The following is a 15,334-nucleotide window of genomic DNA, read 5'->3' as shown; positions in this document are numbered from 1 at the left end:
AGCATTTTCTTAAACCATTAGCAATCCCTACTGTTTCCCAGCAAGGACTCACAGATAAAACAATGAATGAGGGCCGGGCACCCATCACTTTGGGAGGCCAAGGCGGGCGGATCGCAAGGTCAGGACATTGAGACCATCCTGGCCAACATGGTGAAAGCCTGTCTCTACTAAAAAATACAGAAAATTAGCTGGGTGTGGTGGCATGCTCCTGTAGTCTGGCTGATTCTCCAGAGAAGGAAGATGTAACTTTGGTATTGCATCTTATGCAAGGGGAAACCCATTGAAAACCCAGGAGGCAGAGTGTTACAGTGAGACAGAGATCACACCACTGCACTCCAGCCTGGTGACAAGCGACACTCTGTCTCAAAAAAAAAAAAAAAAAAAAAATAGGCCGGATTAGAGCGGCGGTGGCTCAAGCCTGTAATATTCCAGCAGAAAAGCGCGTCCTGGGATGGCGACGCACGGGGCAGAATCACGAGGTCAGGAGATCAAGTATAACCCAAGGGACCTGGCTAACTACACGCTGAACTGATCACACCGCTACTCTTGAACTTAGGAAATAATACAAACAATTTCACGCCTGGGCCAGAATTGGTATGGCTGGACAAGTCCATGGCTAGTCCACAGCTCACAGATGCGGGAACTGAGGCAGTGTAGCAATGTGCGTAAACACGGGAGAGGACAAGAGCTCTGCAGTGAGTCTGAGAGGTCCTGCCATGCGTACGCGCGGAGAGAGCACTCCAGCTCCGGGTTTGCGCTTAAATACAAGAGCGAGACTCCATCTCAAAAAAAACTAAAAAAAATTAAATACTATCGAGACAAACACAACGAATGAACAACTGGGAAATGCAAATGAATGGGAAATCAGAAAATGGGTGACCATATTTGGTTTGACAGTCTTCTTGTTTCAGGAAACTTCGTGGTTATGGTGTTGTATTACACTATTGTTCTGGTTTCCAAAGCTTAAGTTTCAATGACTTTTCAGGGTGCTTCATGGAGGACTCCAGGACTCCCCAGTGCCTATAACCTGAAGAGACTGGAGAAATGCCGGAGGCAACACTCTCCAAGGACCTCCCAGGGATGATTTCTTTTTTTTTTTTTTTTTCTGAGATGGAGTTTCACTGTTGTTGCCCATGCTGGAGAGCAATGGTGCAATCTCGGCTCACTGCAACCTCTGCCTCCTGGGTTCAAGCAATTCTCCTGCCGCAGCTTCCCAAGTAGCTGGGATTACAGGCGTTTGCCACCACACCTGGCTAATTTTGTATTTTTAGTAGAGATGGGGTTTCTCCATGTTGGTCAGGCTGGTCTCGAACTCCCAACCTCAGGTGATCTGCCTGCCTTGACCTCCCAAAGTGCTGGGATTACAGGCGTGAGCCACCGTGCCCGGCTTTCTCAGTGATGATTTCATAGCTCCTCAGAGCCCATCTTTGAGGAATGCATGCAGAACACTGACTTACATTCTTTAACTTATATAATCTCCCTTTCTTTTTCCCAACAGCCTCATGAAATCAGTACTATTATTATATGCATTTGACAGATGAGGGGCCTGAAGCTCGAATAGGGTTAATGGCTTCCCTGAGGTCACACAGTTAGTAAGTGACAGAGCTGGGATTGCAAGCTAGCACTCTGATTCCAGAGCTCCCTTTCTGACCCAGTATGCCCCAGATCTCTGTCATTAATGCTGTCACCAAGTATCATCAGTTCTTGCTTGGACACGTGGAAAGAATGATCTTCCTTACTCCCTTTGGCTAATGAGATGTGAGCAGAAGTGATGACATTTATCACTACCATGTTCCCTGCCCTTCTGTAATAGCTGTAGAACACAATGAAGAAACCTCCCTCAGCCTGGGTCTCTGTGTGAGGATGTTGTGAAGCAGAGGCCTGCCCTTCCATCCCCACCGCTGATCTGCAATGGGCATGCAGTGTAAACAAGAATTAACTTTTGCCATGTTGAAGCCACTGAGGTGCGAGTGTTGTTACTGTGGCATAGCCTCGCCCATCCTAATTAACCCATTGCTATACTGTGTCCTGTTGATTATCTTTGGCTTCAAACCCCAAGCCTGCCTTCTTCCAACTCCCTGAAAGCAATGGCTCCACATTGATTTGAAAAGCAGCAAGAGCTAGCCTAGCCAACATGCTGAAACCCCATCTCTACTAAAAATACAAAAATTAACTGGGCGTGGTGGCGGACGCCTGTAGTCCCAGCTACTCGGGAGGCTGAGGCAGGAGAATGGGGTGAACCCAGGAGGCGGAGGTTGCAGTGAGCCAAGATTGTGCCATTGCACTCCAGCCTGGGCAACACAGCAAGACTCCATCAAAAGAAAAAGAAAGAAGAAAGAGAGAGAGAGAGGGAGGGAGGGAGGAGAGGGGAGCCAGTCCCCCAAACATAGAAGTGGGGATGTGCTTTGGGAGATAAGCCTATGCTGTGCCACACTCTGAAGCAGAAGTTATGCTGAATGAAATCTCCATCCAGCCCTGGAAGGCCACCGACAGACAATCAAGCTTCAGGAAACTTCAAGTTTCTATCCCATACTCATTTATTGGCTCTCCTTAATTTTATTCCGTGTTTTTAAAGTATGAACGACTGGGCTGGCAGGAGGAGGGCCGGGATCTCAAGTCCTGGGGATACTGCAGGCTGACAATGACCTTGCATGCCTGGATCTGAACATCCTCCTCAGGGTGAATGACCAGGGCAAGCAGTCGGTCTGCCAGTCGCGACTCTTCCCCAAAGAGGGATTCATGCAGGGACTGTTCGTTGTAATGCCATTTCACTGCGCGGTAGTGGGGTGCGTTCCGGCCCTCACTCAGCCGCTCAGCAAACACCAGTACCTCATACAGGAGACTCCCTGGCTGTGTGGGCTGGAACAGGTTTAGGAAGTTGGAGTGAACCTGTGATGGGAATAGAGAAAAAATGGGAATAAACTCCTAGGCAAGTTATAAAATTCTTGTTCTTGTATACTCCTATTGCCTAAACTCCCAAACATGCCTAAATTTCAGACTCAAGTATGTAGTAATTTTTTAGTTTTTCTTTTATTACTATCCTCTAACTTAATTGCCTTGTGATAAAAAAAATGAGTGATATGATAATATTCATTCTGGAAAATTTGTCGAGACAAACTTTAAGGCTTAGTGTGTAACTTCTTAAATATTGTGTGTGCGCTTGAGAGGACTGTGCATTTAATCCTTGTAGACTGTTCTGGGTATGTCTGATGGCTCAAGTTTATTTGTGTTATTCACTAAGAGTATATCCTCACTAGTTTTGGTTTTTTAATCTATCAGTTGCTGCCAGAGCGGTAACAATATTCCAAATCTCCCACTGTAGAGGTATATTTGTCAATTTCTCCTTTCAATTTTTGTCATATATATTTTGAGACTATGTTATTAGGTGCATACAAGTTTAGAGTTGCCCTACTGTTCTGGTGAACTGAACCACTGATTATCACAGAGTAACTTTTTCTATCCCTAATAAGGCTCTTTACCATAGTAATTTCCCCCCAATATTAAAATACCTACATTAACTTTTGTTTTGTCTCCTGTGTCCCTAACTCTCAGAGTTCAGGAAACTCCTCAAAGGGGAATCCCGGCCAGGCACGGTGGTCCACGCCTGTAATCCCAGCACTTTGGGAGGCCGAGGTGGGTGGATCATGAGGTCAGGAGATCAAGACCATCTTGGCTAACACGGTGAAACCCCTTCTCTACTAAAAATACAAAAAATTAGCCAGGCATGGTGGCGGGTGCCTGTAGTCCCAGCTAATTGGGAGGCTGAGGCAGGAGAATGGCACGAACCAGGGAGGCAGAGCTTGCAGTGAGCTGAGATCGTGCCACTGCACTCCAGCCTGGGCAACAGAGTGAGACTCGGTCTCAAAAAAAAAAGGGGGGGGAATCCCCCTCCCAACAAAATGGTGTCTCCTACTGCAGGGAACAGAAGAAGGATGATTTTCAATGCATTTAGTGCAGAGGCAGGAAGATAACTAAAACAACTCATCAGGGTAAATCTGTCTGGAGATGCTATGATTCTTCCCTCCTCCTATATCTGAGTTGGCATTCATCAGCCCCTCTTCAATTTCTTTCTCACCTTGCAGTTGAGAATGTCGTAGAGAAGGTCATTCTTCTGTGCCAGGTAGCTCAGCAGTCGTACGGCTTGCACCTGAATAAAGGAAAGAGTAAAGCATGAGAAGGCAGGTGAGTCTGAGCCTGAGCAAGGAAGACATGAACCTCTGCTCCTCCCTCTAAGTGCTGTGCTAGGGCTGGTCAGCAAGGCAGGGCCTTGGCCATGGTCCTCAGGCACCTGTGCCAGGATGTAGTCTGACTGCAGGATCTCCATCAAGGCAGGCATCACCCGTCGCAGCTGTGGATGCACATAGTCGGGCAGCGGAAGGTTGTTGAGGAGTCTGAGGCCCGCAATGTGCAGTTCTGTGTCCCAGATGGTGGAGATTAGTTCGAGTACTTTGATGGAGTGTTCCTGGAGTGGGGGAGAACAAAAGGGCTTACTTTTACAGGTGATCACCACTATCCCAGTATCTGACTTTACTCTTCACTCTCCCCATGGATGTCCCCTGGGCCAAACCCAATAGACAATTCTCCCTAACTCTCAACATCATTTGACCCAATGACCCACTCCCACGCCTTAAAATTCTTTATTTGGCTTTTTTTTTCTTTTTTTTTTTTTCAGACTTCTTTCCTAGCGCTTCTGCCCAACCTCCTCTTTTCTACCTTCCTCACTCCCGTACCAGTATCATCCAGACTCACAGTGTTAAATACAGTCCACATGCTGGTGATTCTCCCCTTTATGTCTCTAGCTCCAGCTATGTTGCCCCTCCCCTGAACTCCAGACTCATATATGCAGCTGCCAATTCCACTTTTCTCCCTGAATGTCTAACAGAGCTCTCAGAGTTAACAGGCTCCCCCATCCCTAGACCTGCTCCTTCTATAGCTTTCCCTGTCTCAGCTATGAGTTACACTTTCCTTCCAGTGGCTCAGGCCAAAAACTGTTGGCATCAACTCCTTTCTTTCTCTCACACTCCTTTTCCAATCCTTCAGAAAATCTGGTAGGCACTACCTTCAAAATCTATCAAAATTCAAGTCACTTCTTCTCACCCCAACTTCTACCGCCCTCTTTCAAGCCACTGGCATCTCACTGGGATTTCTGCAATAGCCTCCTGTCTCCCTGCTTCCATTCTGCATCTACTTTCAGAGCAGCTGACATGTTAGACATGTCACTCCTCTACTCAAGAGCCCCCATTTCATTCAGTGTAAAAGCTGAAGTCCTTACAGTGGCATACGGTCCGATGTGATCTGCCCTGCTCTCCCTACTATTTCCTGGACTCCATCATCTCTTCTCTCCCTCATGACCAAGGTTCCCATCACAATGGCCTCTTACACATTCTGTGAACATGCCAGGTACACACCTGTCTTAGGGTGTTTGCGTAGGCTGTGCTCTCTGCTTAGCACACGCTATCCCCAGAGACTCACAACTCACTCTCACACCTTCTTTAAGATTTCATTAAAATGTTACCTTCTCAGTAAGGCCTTCTCTAACCACCCCCATCCCAGCCTTCCTTACCACCCCCCACTGTTATTTTATTTTTCTCTATAGCATTGTCATGTGTAACACACATTTTTGTTTTTTAAATTTTGTTTATTATTATTTATTTATTTTGAGACAGTCTCACTCTGTTGCCCAGGCTGGAGTGCAGTGGTGCCATCTCGGGTCACTGCAACCTCCGCCTCCCGGGTACAAGCGATTCTCCTGCTTCAGCCTCCTGAGTTGCTGGGATTACAGGTGTACACCACCGTGCTCAACTAACTTTTGTATTTTTAGTAGAAATGGGGGTTCACCATGTTGGCCAGGCTAGTCTTGGACTCCTGACCTCAGGTAATACGCCCACCTCGGCCTCCCAAAGTGCTGGGATTACAGGCATGAGCCACTGTGCCCGGCCTTTATTTTGAAATGATTATAAATGTACAGGAAGTTGCAAAAACAGTACAGCGAGGTCCCATGTGCTCTTCCCCCAGTTCCCCTCTATGGTCATATCTTGCATTATAGTACAATTTCAAAACTAAGAAATTGGTGTTGGTGCAATATGTGTGCATAGTTCTATGTCATTTCAGCACATGCACATATTTGTGTAACCACAACTGCAGCCAACAGATTATCCCACCAGAACTGTCCCATTGCCACAAAGATCTATCTCAAGAGACCCCTTTAGAGTCACTCCCACCTGCTCCCCCAGCCCAAAGCCCAGGCAACCACTTGTGTTTTCTATCTCTATATATGACCTTTTAAGTTTGAGGATGTTATATAAATGAAATCACACTTTATGTGATCATTTGAGATCGGCTTTTTTCACTCAGCATAATGGCCTTGAGAGCCATCCAAGTTGTTGTGCATATCAATATTACGTTTTTATTTTTATTACTAAGTAGCATTCCATGGTAATGGCTATACCAGTTTGTTTAACTATTCACCTATTGACAGACATTTTTGGTTGTTTCCAGTTTGGGTCTATTCCACATAAAACTGCTATCAACAATCGTGTACTGGTTTTTGTGCAGATGTAAGTTTTCATTTCTCTAGGATAAATTCCCAAGAGTTCAACTGCTGGTTGGTAAATGTATGTTTAGTTCTGAAAGAAACTGCCAAACTATTTTCCAGAGTGGCTGCTGTACCATTTTATATTCCCACCAGCAATATAGGAAAGATCCAGTTTTTCTGTATCTTTGCCAGCATTTGGTATTGTCACTAATTTTGATTTTAGATCTTCTAATAGGTGCACAGTAATATCTCAGCATGGTCTTCATTGCATTTCTCTAATGGCTGGTGATATTACACATGGTTTCATGTGCTTATTTGCCATCCATATATTCTCTTCAGTGAAATATCTGTTCATGTCGTTTGCCCATTTCCTAATTGGACTGCTTGTTTTAACATTCAGGGTTGTTTTTGTTTTCAGATGTAGTCTCACTCTGTCACCAAGGCTCGAGTGCAGTGGCATGATCTCAGTTCATTGCAACCTCCACCTCCCAGGTTCAAGTGATTCTTCTGTCTCAGTCCCCTGAGTAGCTGGGATTACAGGTGCCCACCATCACGCCTGGCTAGTTTTTGTATTTTTAGTAGAGACAGGGTTTCACCATGCTGGCCAGGCTGGTCTCAAACCCCTGACCTCATGATACACTATGCCCAGCCTAATATTCAGTTTTGAAAGCACTTGATATAATTTACCTGAGTCCTTTATCAGATATGCGATTTTCAAATATACTACCCCAGCCAGTCACGGTGGCTCACACCTCTAATCCCAGCACTTTGGGAGGTCCAGGCGGGTGGATCGTGAGGTCAAGAGACCGAGACCATCCTGGCCAACATGGTGAAACCCCGTCTCTACTAAAAATACAAAAATTAGCCAGGCATGGTGGTGCATGGCTGTAGTCCCAGCTACTCAAGAGGCTGAGGCAGGAGAATGGCAGGAACCCGGGAGGCGGAGGTTGCAGTGAGCCGAAATCACGCCACTGCACTCCAGCCTGGGTGACAGAGAAAGACTCCATCTTAAACAAACAAACAAACAAACAACAAAAAAACAAATATACTCTCCCAGTCTGCAGCTTTTTTCATCCTCTTAACAGTATCTTTCATGGAGCAAATGTTTTTAATTTTAATAAAGTCCAATGTATTGATTTTCCTTTTATGGATCATGCTTTTGGTGTCACGAACTCTTCACCAAGCCCAATATCCCAAAAGATTTTCTTTTCCTTTTTTTTTTTTTTTTTTGTTTTTTTGAGATGGAGTCTTACTCCCATCACACAGGCTGGAGTGCAGTGTCGTGATCTCAGTTCACTGCAACCTCTACCTCCTGGGTTCAAGTGATTCTCCTTCCTCAGCCTCCTGGGTAGCTGGGATTACAGGCCTCCTGGATTCAAGATTTTCTTCTTGAAAACTACATCACCCCTACCCAGCCTCCTTTATCCACCCCCCAACTTTTATTTTACTCCATGTCACTTACCACATGAAACACACTATATATTTTACTTATTTGTGTATTGCTTGCCTTGCCATGTTGGAATATAAATTCCACAAGCACAGGGATCTTCCCTGTTCTGTTTACTGCTTTCTCTCCTGTACTTAGAGAGCGTGTTGGCACAAAGTGTTCAATGTTACATTTATTGAGTGAATAAAGGGATCTTGGGTTCTAGGATGCAAGATGCGTGCAGGACGCGGTGGCTCACGCCTTTAATCCCAGCACTTTTCGAGGCTGAGGCGGGCAGATCACCTGAGCTTGGGAGTTCGGGATCAGCCTGACCAACGTGGAGAAACCCTATCTCTACTACAAATACAAAAAATTAGCCGGGTGTGGTGGCACATGCCTGTAATCCCAGCTACTTGGGAGGCTGAGGCAGGAGAATCGCTTGAATCCAGGAGGCGGAGGTTGCGGTGAGCCGAGATCGCGCCATTGCACTCCAGCCTGGGCTACAAGAGCGAAACTCCGTCTTAAAAAAAAGTAAGATGCTTGGACCTAGAGGTATTACCAAAGACAGGTAACCTCATGAGCTACACCTTTATGAGCCAAGTAAGAAGTAAGCAAGAGTCCTGGAGTGGAAGTGAGCACTCCCATCAGCATCCTGCTCTTCCCTTCCCCTACCCCTCAAAAACCGTGGAGACCTGCAGGACAGGAGGGAGTCAGCAAGTCTGGGACAGGGTTTTAGAATGAGGGAACAGCAGCAGGGTAGCATGTGAGAGCAAAAAGCATGCATTGTACATTGCTGGGGTTAGGGCAAGGAGGTGCAGCCCGTCGCCAATCATGCACTTTATGCTGAGAGCCTTGAGGCAGACCCAAAGGGCGTGATGGTCCAAGAGCCCCCTAGAGAGAGTGGGCTGATTTAGGGAATGGGGTGAGCTCCATTTTGGATATGTTGGGTTAGAGAACTTGGAGGGTATCTAAATGGATATGCCTAGTAGCAGCTGGCCATGGGGAAGGCAGGGGAGCCCACAGACTGCAGAGATCCAGAAGGGCACAGCTAGATGGAAATTTAGACCAAGGAGTAACTACTTTCACCTGAAGAGAAACCAGGGGTCAGGCCCTCAGGAAAAAGACACTGGGGAAAAGGAAGAATGGGGCTCAGGCTGCCTGCATCAGAATTTCCTGGGGATTTGTGAAAAGTTCTCCTGTTGAACTGAACTCTCTGGGCATCAGTCCCAAAATCTTTGTGGTTTTTTTTTTTTTGTTTTTTGTTTTTTAAGATGGAGTCTCGTTCTGTGGCCCAGGCTAGAGTGCAATGGCGCTATCTTGGCTCACTGCAAGCCTCCGCCTCCCGGGTTCAAGTGATTCTCCTGCCTCAGTCTCCCGGGTAGCTGGGATTACAGGCGCCCGCCACCACGCCTGGCTAATTTTTGTATTTTTAGTAGAGATAGAGTTTCACCACGTTGGCCAGGCTGGTCTCGAACTCCTGACCTCAGGTGATCTGCCCACCTCAGCCTCCCAAAGTGTGGGGATTACAGGCTTGAACCACCATGCCCAGCCAAAATCTTTGCTTTTAACAAGCTCTCCAGGTGATTATAATATGCTTGAGAATCACAACCTGACCAGGCATGGTGGCTCACACCTGCAATCCCAGCACTTTGCGAGGCTGAGGCGGGTGGATCACTTGAGCTCAGGAGTTTGAGACCAGTCTGAACAACATGGCAAAACCCCACCTCTACAAAAAGTACAAAAATTAGCCAGATGTATTGATGCATGCCTGTAATCCCAGCTACTAGGGAGGTTGAGGTGGGAGGATCACTTGAGTCCTGGAGGTGGAGGCTGCAGTAAGCCAAGATCGCACCACTGCACTTGAGAAGGCTGAGGGATGAGGCAGCAAGCAGAGATCTCGCTAGGTATATTTTTCTGTTTGTTTCTCAATCTGTTTTTATTATTTTGTGTGTTTGCTTTTATTGATATATCATAGTTGTGCATATTTTGAGGATACATGTAAAGAGAATTTTTTCCCCAAAAAAGTTTGATACCAAAAAGTAAAATGTGGATCACACACGGTGGCTCATGTCTATAATCCCAGCAGTTTGAGAGGCCGAGACAGGCAGATCACTTGAGGCCAGGAGTTTGAGACCAGCCCAGTCAACATGGTGAAACCCTGTCTTTACTAAAATACAAAAAATTTAGCCAGGCGTGGTAGTGTATGCCAGCTACTCTGGAAGCTGAGGCACAAGAATTGCTTGAACCTGGGAGGCAGAGGTTGTAGTGAGCCGAGATCATGCCACTGCACTCCAGCCTGGGCAACAGGGGCAGACTCTGTCTAAAAAAAAAAAGTGAAATTATCAAATGTTAGTGAGGTTATGACACAAGAGAATACTCGTGCAGGGCTGGTGGGGTGAAAATGGATACCACCCTCCTGGAAAAGTTGGGCATACCCTTTGACCAAACCATTCGACCCCTGCGGACACACCCTATAATCCTCTCTCAGGCACACAAGGGAAATGAACACAAGAATGTTCACAGCACAATGTGAGTGTGACGAGCACCTGGAAACAATGCAAATGTCTACCAACGGGCAAGTGGCAGAGTATCACGAAAGAGACCACCACAGCGTGGTGAAAGAGACCCAGGCGGGAGGATCGCTTGAGCCCAGGAGTTCAGGGCCAGCCTGAGAAACATAGTGAGACCCCGTCTCTACAAAAAACACAAAAATTAGCCAGGCATGGTGGTGCACACCTGTAATCGTAGCTACTAGTGGGGCTGAGGTGGAGGATTGCTTGAGCCCGGGAAGTCAAGGCTGCAGTGAGCCAACATCGCGCCACTGCACTCCAGCCTGGGCGACAGAATGAGACCTGCCTCAAAAAAAAAAAAAAAAAAAAAAAAAAAGAAGAAGAAGAAGGAAGCAGAGCTGCCCAACCACAGAATAGAAACCATCTACTTCCATGTACATGAAGCTTAAAAACATACCAGACTACATTTTACCTCTTTATTATCTGCTGTGCCCTGCTAGAATGTGCAAGGATACATACATATATGGTAAAACTACAAAGAAAATTCGAAACTGCTAAACAAAATGCAGGGCAATGACTGCCTCTGGTGGGGGAGGCAGCTGAGATGTGGGAGGGGGCTGTGTTCTATTGCTTGGCCTGGGCATGTCCTATTTTGTTGTTATTCCTTCGACCTTACACATATACACATTATTTGCAAGTTTTACATATTTTATTTGTTTTTAATTTGGGAGAGATAGACTATTTGCCAGGAAGAGATGTGGAGGTCAAGGAAGAGGCTTTTTTGGTTTTGCTTTGTAAGATGGGAGGGGTTGGAGCCTACTGCGTGCTGACGGGGAGCATAAGCAATCAGAGAGGCCCTTAAGGAAGGGGTGGGAGGCAGGATTGAGACTATCACTGGCCACAGACCAGGAGAAAGCCATTTTTTTCATGGCAGCAGCAGGAAAGCAGGGAGGATGGGTGTGGATACTATAATTTTGGGGGTATAATAGCAGGGAAAGGGGGAAGTGACATGTGGTATTTTACATTTTCTCTATGGAGAAATGGAGAAGGTATCCATGGCCCTGACACCAACCTCCGATTAACACAGCCACAGGGGATGGAGTATAAAAAATACATCTGATCTTTGTCCCTAGTTCCAGGAACAGAGCTCCTGAAACCTTTGGAATTTCCTGAGTGACAGCAGTGTCCTTTGTTACTGCAAACCAACCCTTTTTGGTCACAACAGAGCTTATGCTAATGAAGTGACTCCAGGCAGGGCCCTTGGATAGCTTCTGGTTACCAGAAAGACCAAGGCATGATTAGAAGGTTGGGATTTTCAGCTTCGTTCCCAACTTCTGGGGAGGGGTGAGCAGCTGGACATGATTTAATTCATCAAGACTACATAATAAAAACCTCTAATCAATGGAGTTCAAAGAGCTTCCTGGTTTTTGAACACGTGGAGGTACTGGGAACAGCAGGGCGCTCCTGAAGTGGGCCTGTGGCAGTCCTCCATAACAACTGTTTCAGTGCTGACTGCATGGTTAAGTTAAATGTTAAAAGCCAGTGCCCTTACACAAAGGCTGGGATGTAACAAAAGCCCACCAAGAGTTTTGCTTAGGCCTTTCCTGGGCCTTAAAGCATGACAAAATAAAGAAGGAATTCTTCATGGGACCCATTCAGGATTAAACAAGTTTTACTGGGGTTCTGAGGAAGCTCCCCAGGTCTCCACAAACAAGTTTATTGGGGGTCTGAAGGAATTCCTCAAAACTCCTTGATTTAGCAGGAAACAAAATAAGGGTAATCACCTCAGCACCTGGACCCATTTAGATTCAGTAAATTTACTGAGGCTTCAGAGGAAGGTCTTCAGGACTCAGACCTTAGTTATAGATTAAAATAAGTTAATCACTTATGTCTTTAGGTGAATGCACACTTACACATAGACATATAGCTTAGAAGGTATATAAGCTCTGAAAAACTGTAATTTTGAGTTGGTCCGGCGATAATTTCCAGGCCTTCTCCCTGTAACCGGTTACAGAAATAAAAACTCTTCCTCCCCAGTTCATCTGCATCTCGTTATTGGGCCACGAGCAATAGCAGTCCGACCTTCAGTTTGGTCTGGTAATAGGCCTGGAAGCTCCGTGCCCTGATACCCTGCCCTATGTGTCTCCTCCATTTGGCTGTTCCTGAGTTGTGTCCTTTACTGAAAAACAGTAACAGTAAGTAAAGTATTTTCCTGAGTTCTGGGAGCCATTTTAGCAAATTACTAAATCTAAAAGGGAGTTGTGGGAACCCCCGAATTCATAGCGGGCCAGTCAGAAGTCAGACCTATGACTGGTACCTGAAGTAGGGGGAAGTCTTAGAGGACTCAGCACTTAACCTGTGAGGTCTGCCCTAACTATGGATAGTGTCTGAACTGAATTGAATTGTTGAACACCCAGCCAGTGTTGGAAATTGGTTGGTGTCAGAAAAACGTGGCAGTGGCAGTAGCAGGGAGCTTGTGGGGTAGCGGGGGTCCTTCTGTTTGGGGTTGAGAGATACTACCAGTGCCTCAATTCAGTTTCATCCTGAAATTCAAAGGCCTTCATGACCCTGCTGGGAATCTGACCACCGTTTTCCCACTTATTTCTAGGTTACAAATTCACACCCAAACAAACTTCTGGAACATGCCCATTTATCCTATGGCAATTAAAGGACTTAAGGACTATAGGCATCCTGCATGCCCCACCACTCATCCCTAGGCTCACCTGGATTTTGAGCCTGAATTTTCTGATGCCAGAGAAAGCTTTAAGTGTATTCAGAGCTTGGGTTTTGACACTGTTGTCCTTGTCATCTAGCATGTAGCCCAGCAACACGATATCATCCGTAGTACAAGCAGAGGCCTGGAGTATGTGGGGAGAGATGGAAGAGGCAGGAGAAGCGGGTGTTCTGGGCCCACTGACCCCCACATCACCAAGATCCCTCAGCATACCCCTCCCACTATCAGCCAGAGAGAAGTCCCAGGATACAGTCTGGTCATTCCAGGGGCAGGGATCAGCTGTAACCCCCAGGGGGCGGGCCGGCTAGGGGGGACCTCCTGCTTCCCTTCCCTCACCTCAGCCTCCAGCAAGTACACACAGCGAGTGATACTGTGCAGGATCATGCTCTTGGCGTACTCATCCTGTTTGCACTCCAAAGAGTTGAGGAGCCTCCGGAGCTCACCTGAGTCCCGACCGTGCCGCTCTCGTTCGACTGCCAGGCCTAGACAGCCACCCCAGCCCAGTTCAGGCTGTGGACTCAGAAGTGATGAAAGAATGGGGTTGGGAAGTGGGGGGCAGGGACCTGGGGACAAGGCTGTCTTGCCTTTTCTTTTTTTTTTTTTGGAGACGGAGTCTCACTCCATCACCCAGGCTGGAGTACAGTGGCGCAATGTCGACTCACTGCAAGCTCTGCCTCCTGGGTTCATGCCATTCTCCTGCCTCAGCCTCCTGAGTAGCTGGGACTTCAAGTGCCTGCCACCACGCCCAGCTAATTTTTTTGTATTTTTTAGTAAAGACGGGGTTTCACCATGTTAGCCAGGATGGTCTCGAGCTCCTGGTCTCAAGCTCCTGACCTCATGATTTGCCCACCTCGGCCTCCCAAAGTGCTGGGACTACAGGCGTGAGCCACCACGCCCGGCCTTGCCTTGCCTTGCCTTGCCCTGCCTTTTTGGAGAAGCCTTCTCGCCATATGCAGGACCACCACGTACAGTTGAATGAATGTTTACTGCACAAGGGCACCCTATCTAATGTGGTATTGTCCATAACGTACCATCATAGATTTGTCCATTTACTCTAACAACTGTCTGGCATATGGCGGTAACAAGTAGTGTTTTATCATAACCAGTATATGGCAATGATACTCCAGCAGATGGCAATAAAGAGTCTTGCAGAAGGGGCTCATTTTCCTACTCCGCACAAAACAACATGCGGACTAGTGGAAGCTCTGGGCATATAGTAAGTCCTCCAATTTTCCCTTTCCTTAAAGCCTCAAGTTCCTGGGGCAGAAAATGCGGGGAGCTGCTGACACCAAGTTTCTGAGAAGTGGAATCCTGCGAGCCAGAGGAAATGTAGCATTTGGAGGCCTGCCAGATGAGTCTGAGGATCCACTTGAGTGAGATCCAGGGACCCTGAGCTAGCATCTCTAGCAGGTCCTTGCCTAGGGCGCTGCAGGGTGGGCTTGAGGAAGGTGGAGAAGAGAAAGACAAAGGAAAGAGGAACTTGGAGGCGTCACCTTTGGGCCCTCCCACAGCAGAGGCCTCGGGAGCAGGTGCCTCCTGGGGCAGAGCCCTCTCCCCAGGGCCCGGACACTCACGGGCGATGCAGATGGGTGAGTTGGTACAGAGGGGCGGTTTGCATTTTATGCCGGCCTTGATGGCCTTGTAGAGCAGGTAGATCGCCCCAGCGCCTGTGGCCAGGCTCACTACACTTTTGCGGATGTCCAGTTGCCCCAGGTATTGGGGGATGCTCTTGCCCATGACTTCAGTGTTGCCCTGGGCCCGGGTGAGAGCTAGGCCCAAGGCACCTATGGGGGGCCTTCCGGAACCAGAACTTTGGCTGGGTCAGGAACCAGGGTACCAGAATTGGAACCCAGGCAACAAAGGAAACTGGGGAGATGATGGGATGGAGGGTAGTGGTCAGGAAATAGGGCAGCCAGGGGTGCTTGAGAACAGATGGGGCCACAGTGGCCCACACCTATAATCCCAGCACTTTGGGAGGCCGAGGTGGGCGGATCACTTGAGGTCAGGAGTTCGAGACCAGCCTGGCCAATATGGTGAAACCTTGTCTCTACTAAAAATACAAAAAAATTAGCCAGGCGTCGTGGCATACACATGTAATCCCAGCTACTCAGGGGACTGAGGCAGGAGAA

General features: G+C 47.3%; 1 protein-coding gene across 2 annotated transcripts; it reads right to left on the bottom strand.

Moving 5' to 3' along the window:
- Window positions 1-2,513: 2,513 nt before the first annotated feature.
- Window positions 2,514-15,026, bottom strand: ARMC12 (armadillo repeat containing 12). 2 transcript variants are annotated; one of them, XM_017870038.1, is made up of 6 exons: window positions 14,699-15,026; window positions 13,542-13,687; window positions 13,195-13,329; window positions 4,289-4,462; window positions 4,076-4,147; window positions 2,514-2,889 (listed from the first exon to the last, which is right to left on the bottom strand). In XM_017870038.1, exons 1-6 carry the CDS (start codon window positions 14,940-14,942, stop codon window positions 2,557-2,559), a joined length of 1,104 nt encoding a protein of 367 aa, XP_017725527.1. In that variant the 5' UTR covers window positions 14,943-15,026; the 3' UTR covers window positions 2,514-2,556. The 2 variants fall into 2 exon arrangements, with proteins under 2 accessions (XP_017725527.1, XP_017725528.1); XM_017870039.1 differs by having other exon boundaries at window positions 14,780-15,025.
- Window positions 15,027-15,334: the final 308 nt, after the last annotated feature.

The sequence above is a fragment of the Rhinopithecus bieti genome, unplaced genomic scaffold, assembly GCF_001698545.2.
Source record: "Rhinopithecus bieti isolate Rb0 unplaced genomic scaffold, ASM169854v2 scaffold_4553, whole genome shotgun sequence".
Classification (NCBI taxonomy): domain Eukaryota; kingdom Metazoa; phylum Chordata; class Mammalia; order Primates; family Cercopithecidae; genus Rhinopithecus; species Rhinopithecus bieti.
Note: the sequence above shows the minus strand (reverse complement) of the source record. Positions and strands in the feature narration are given on the sequence as shown.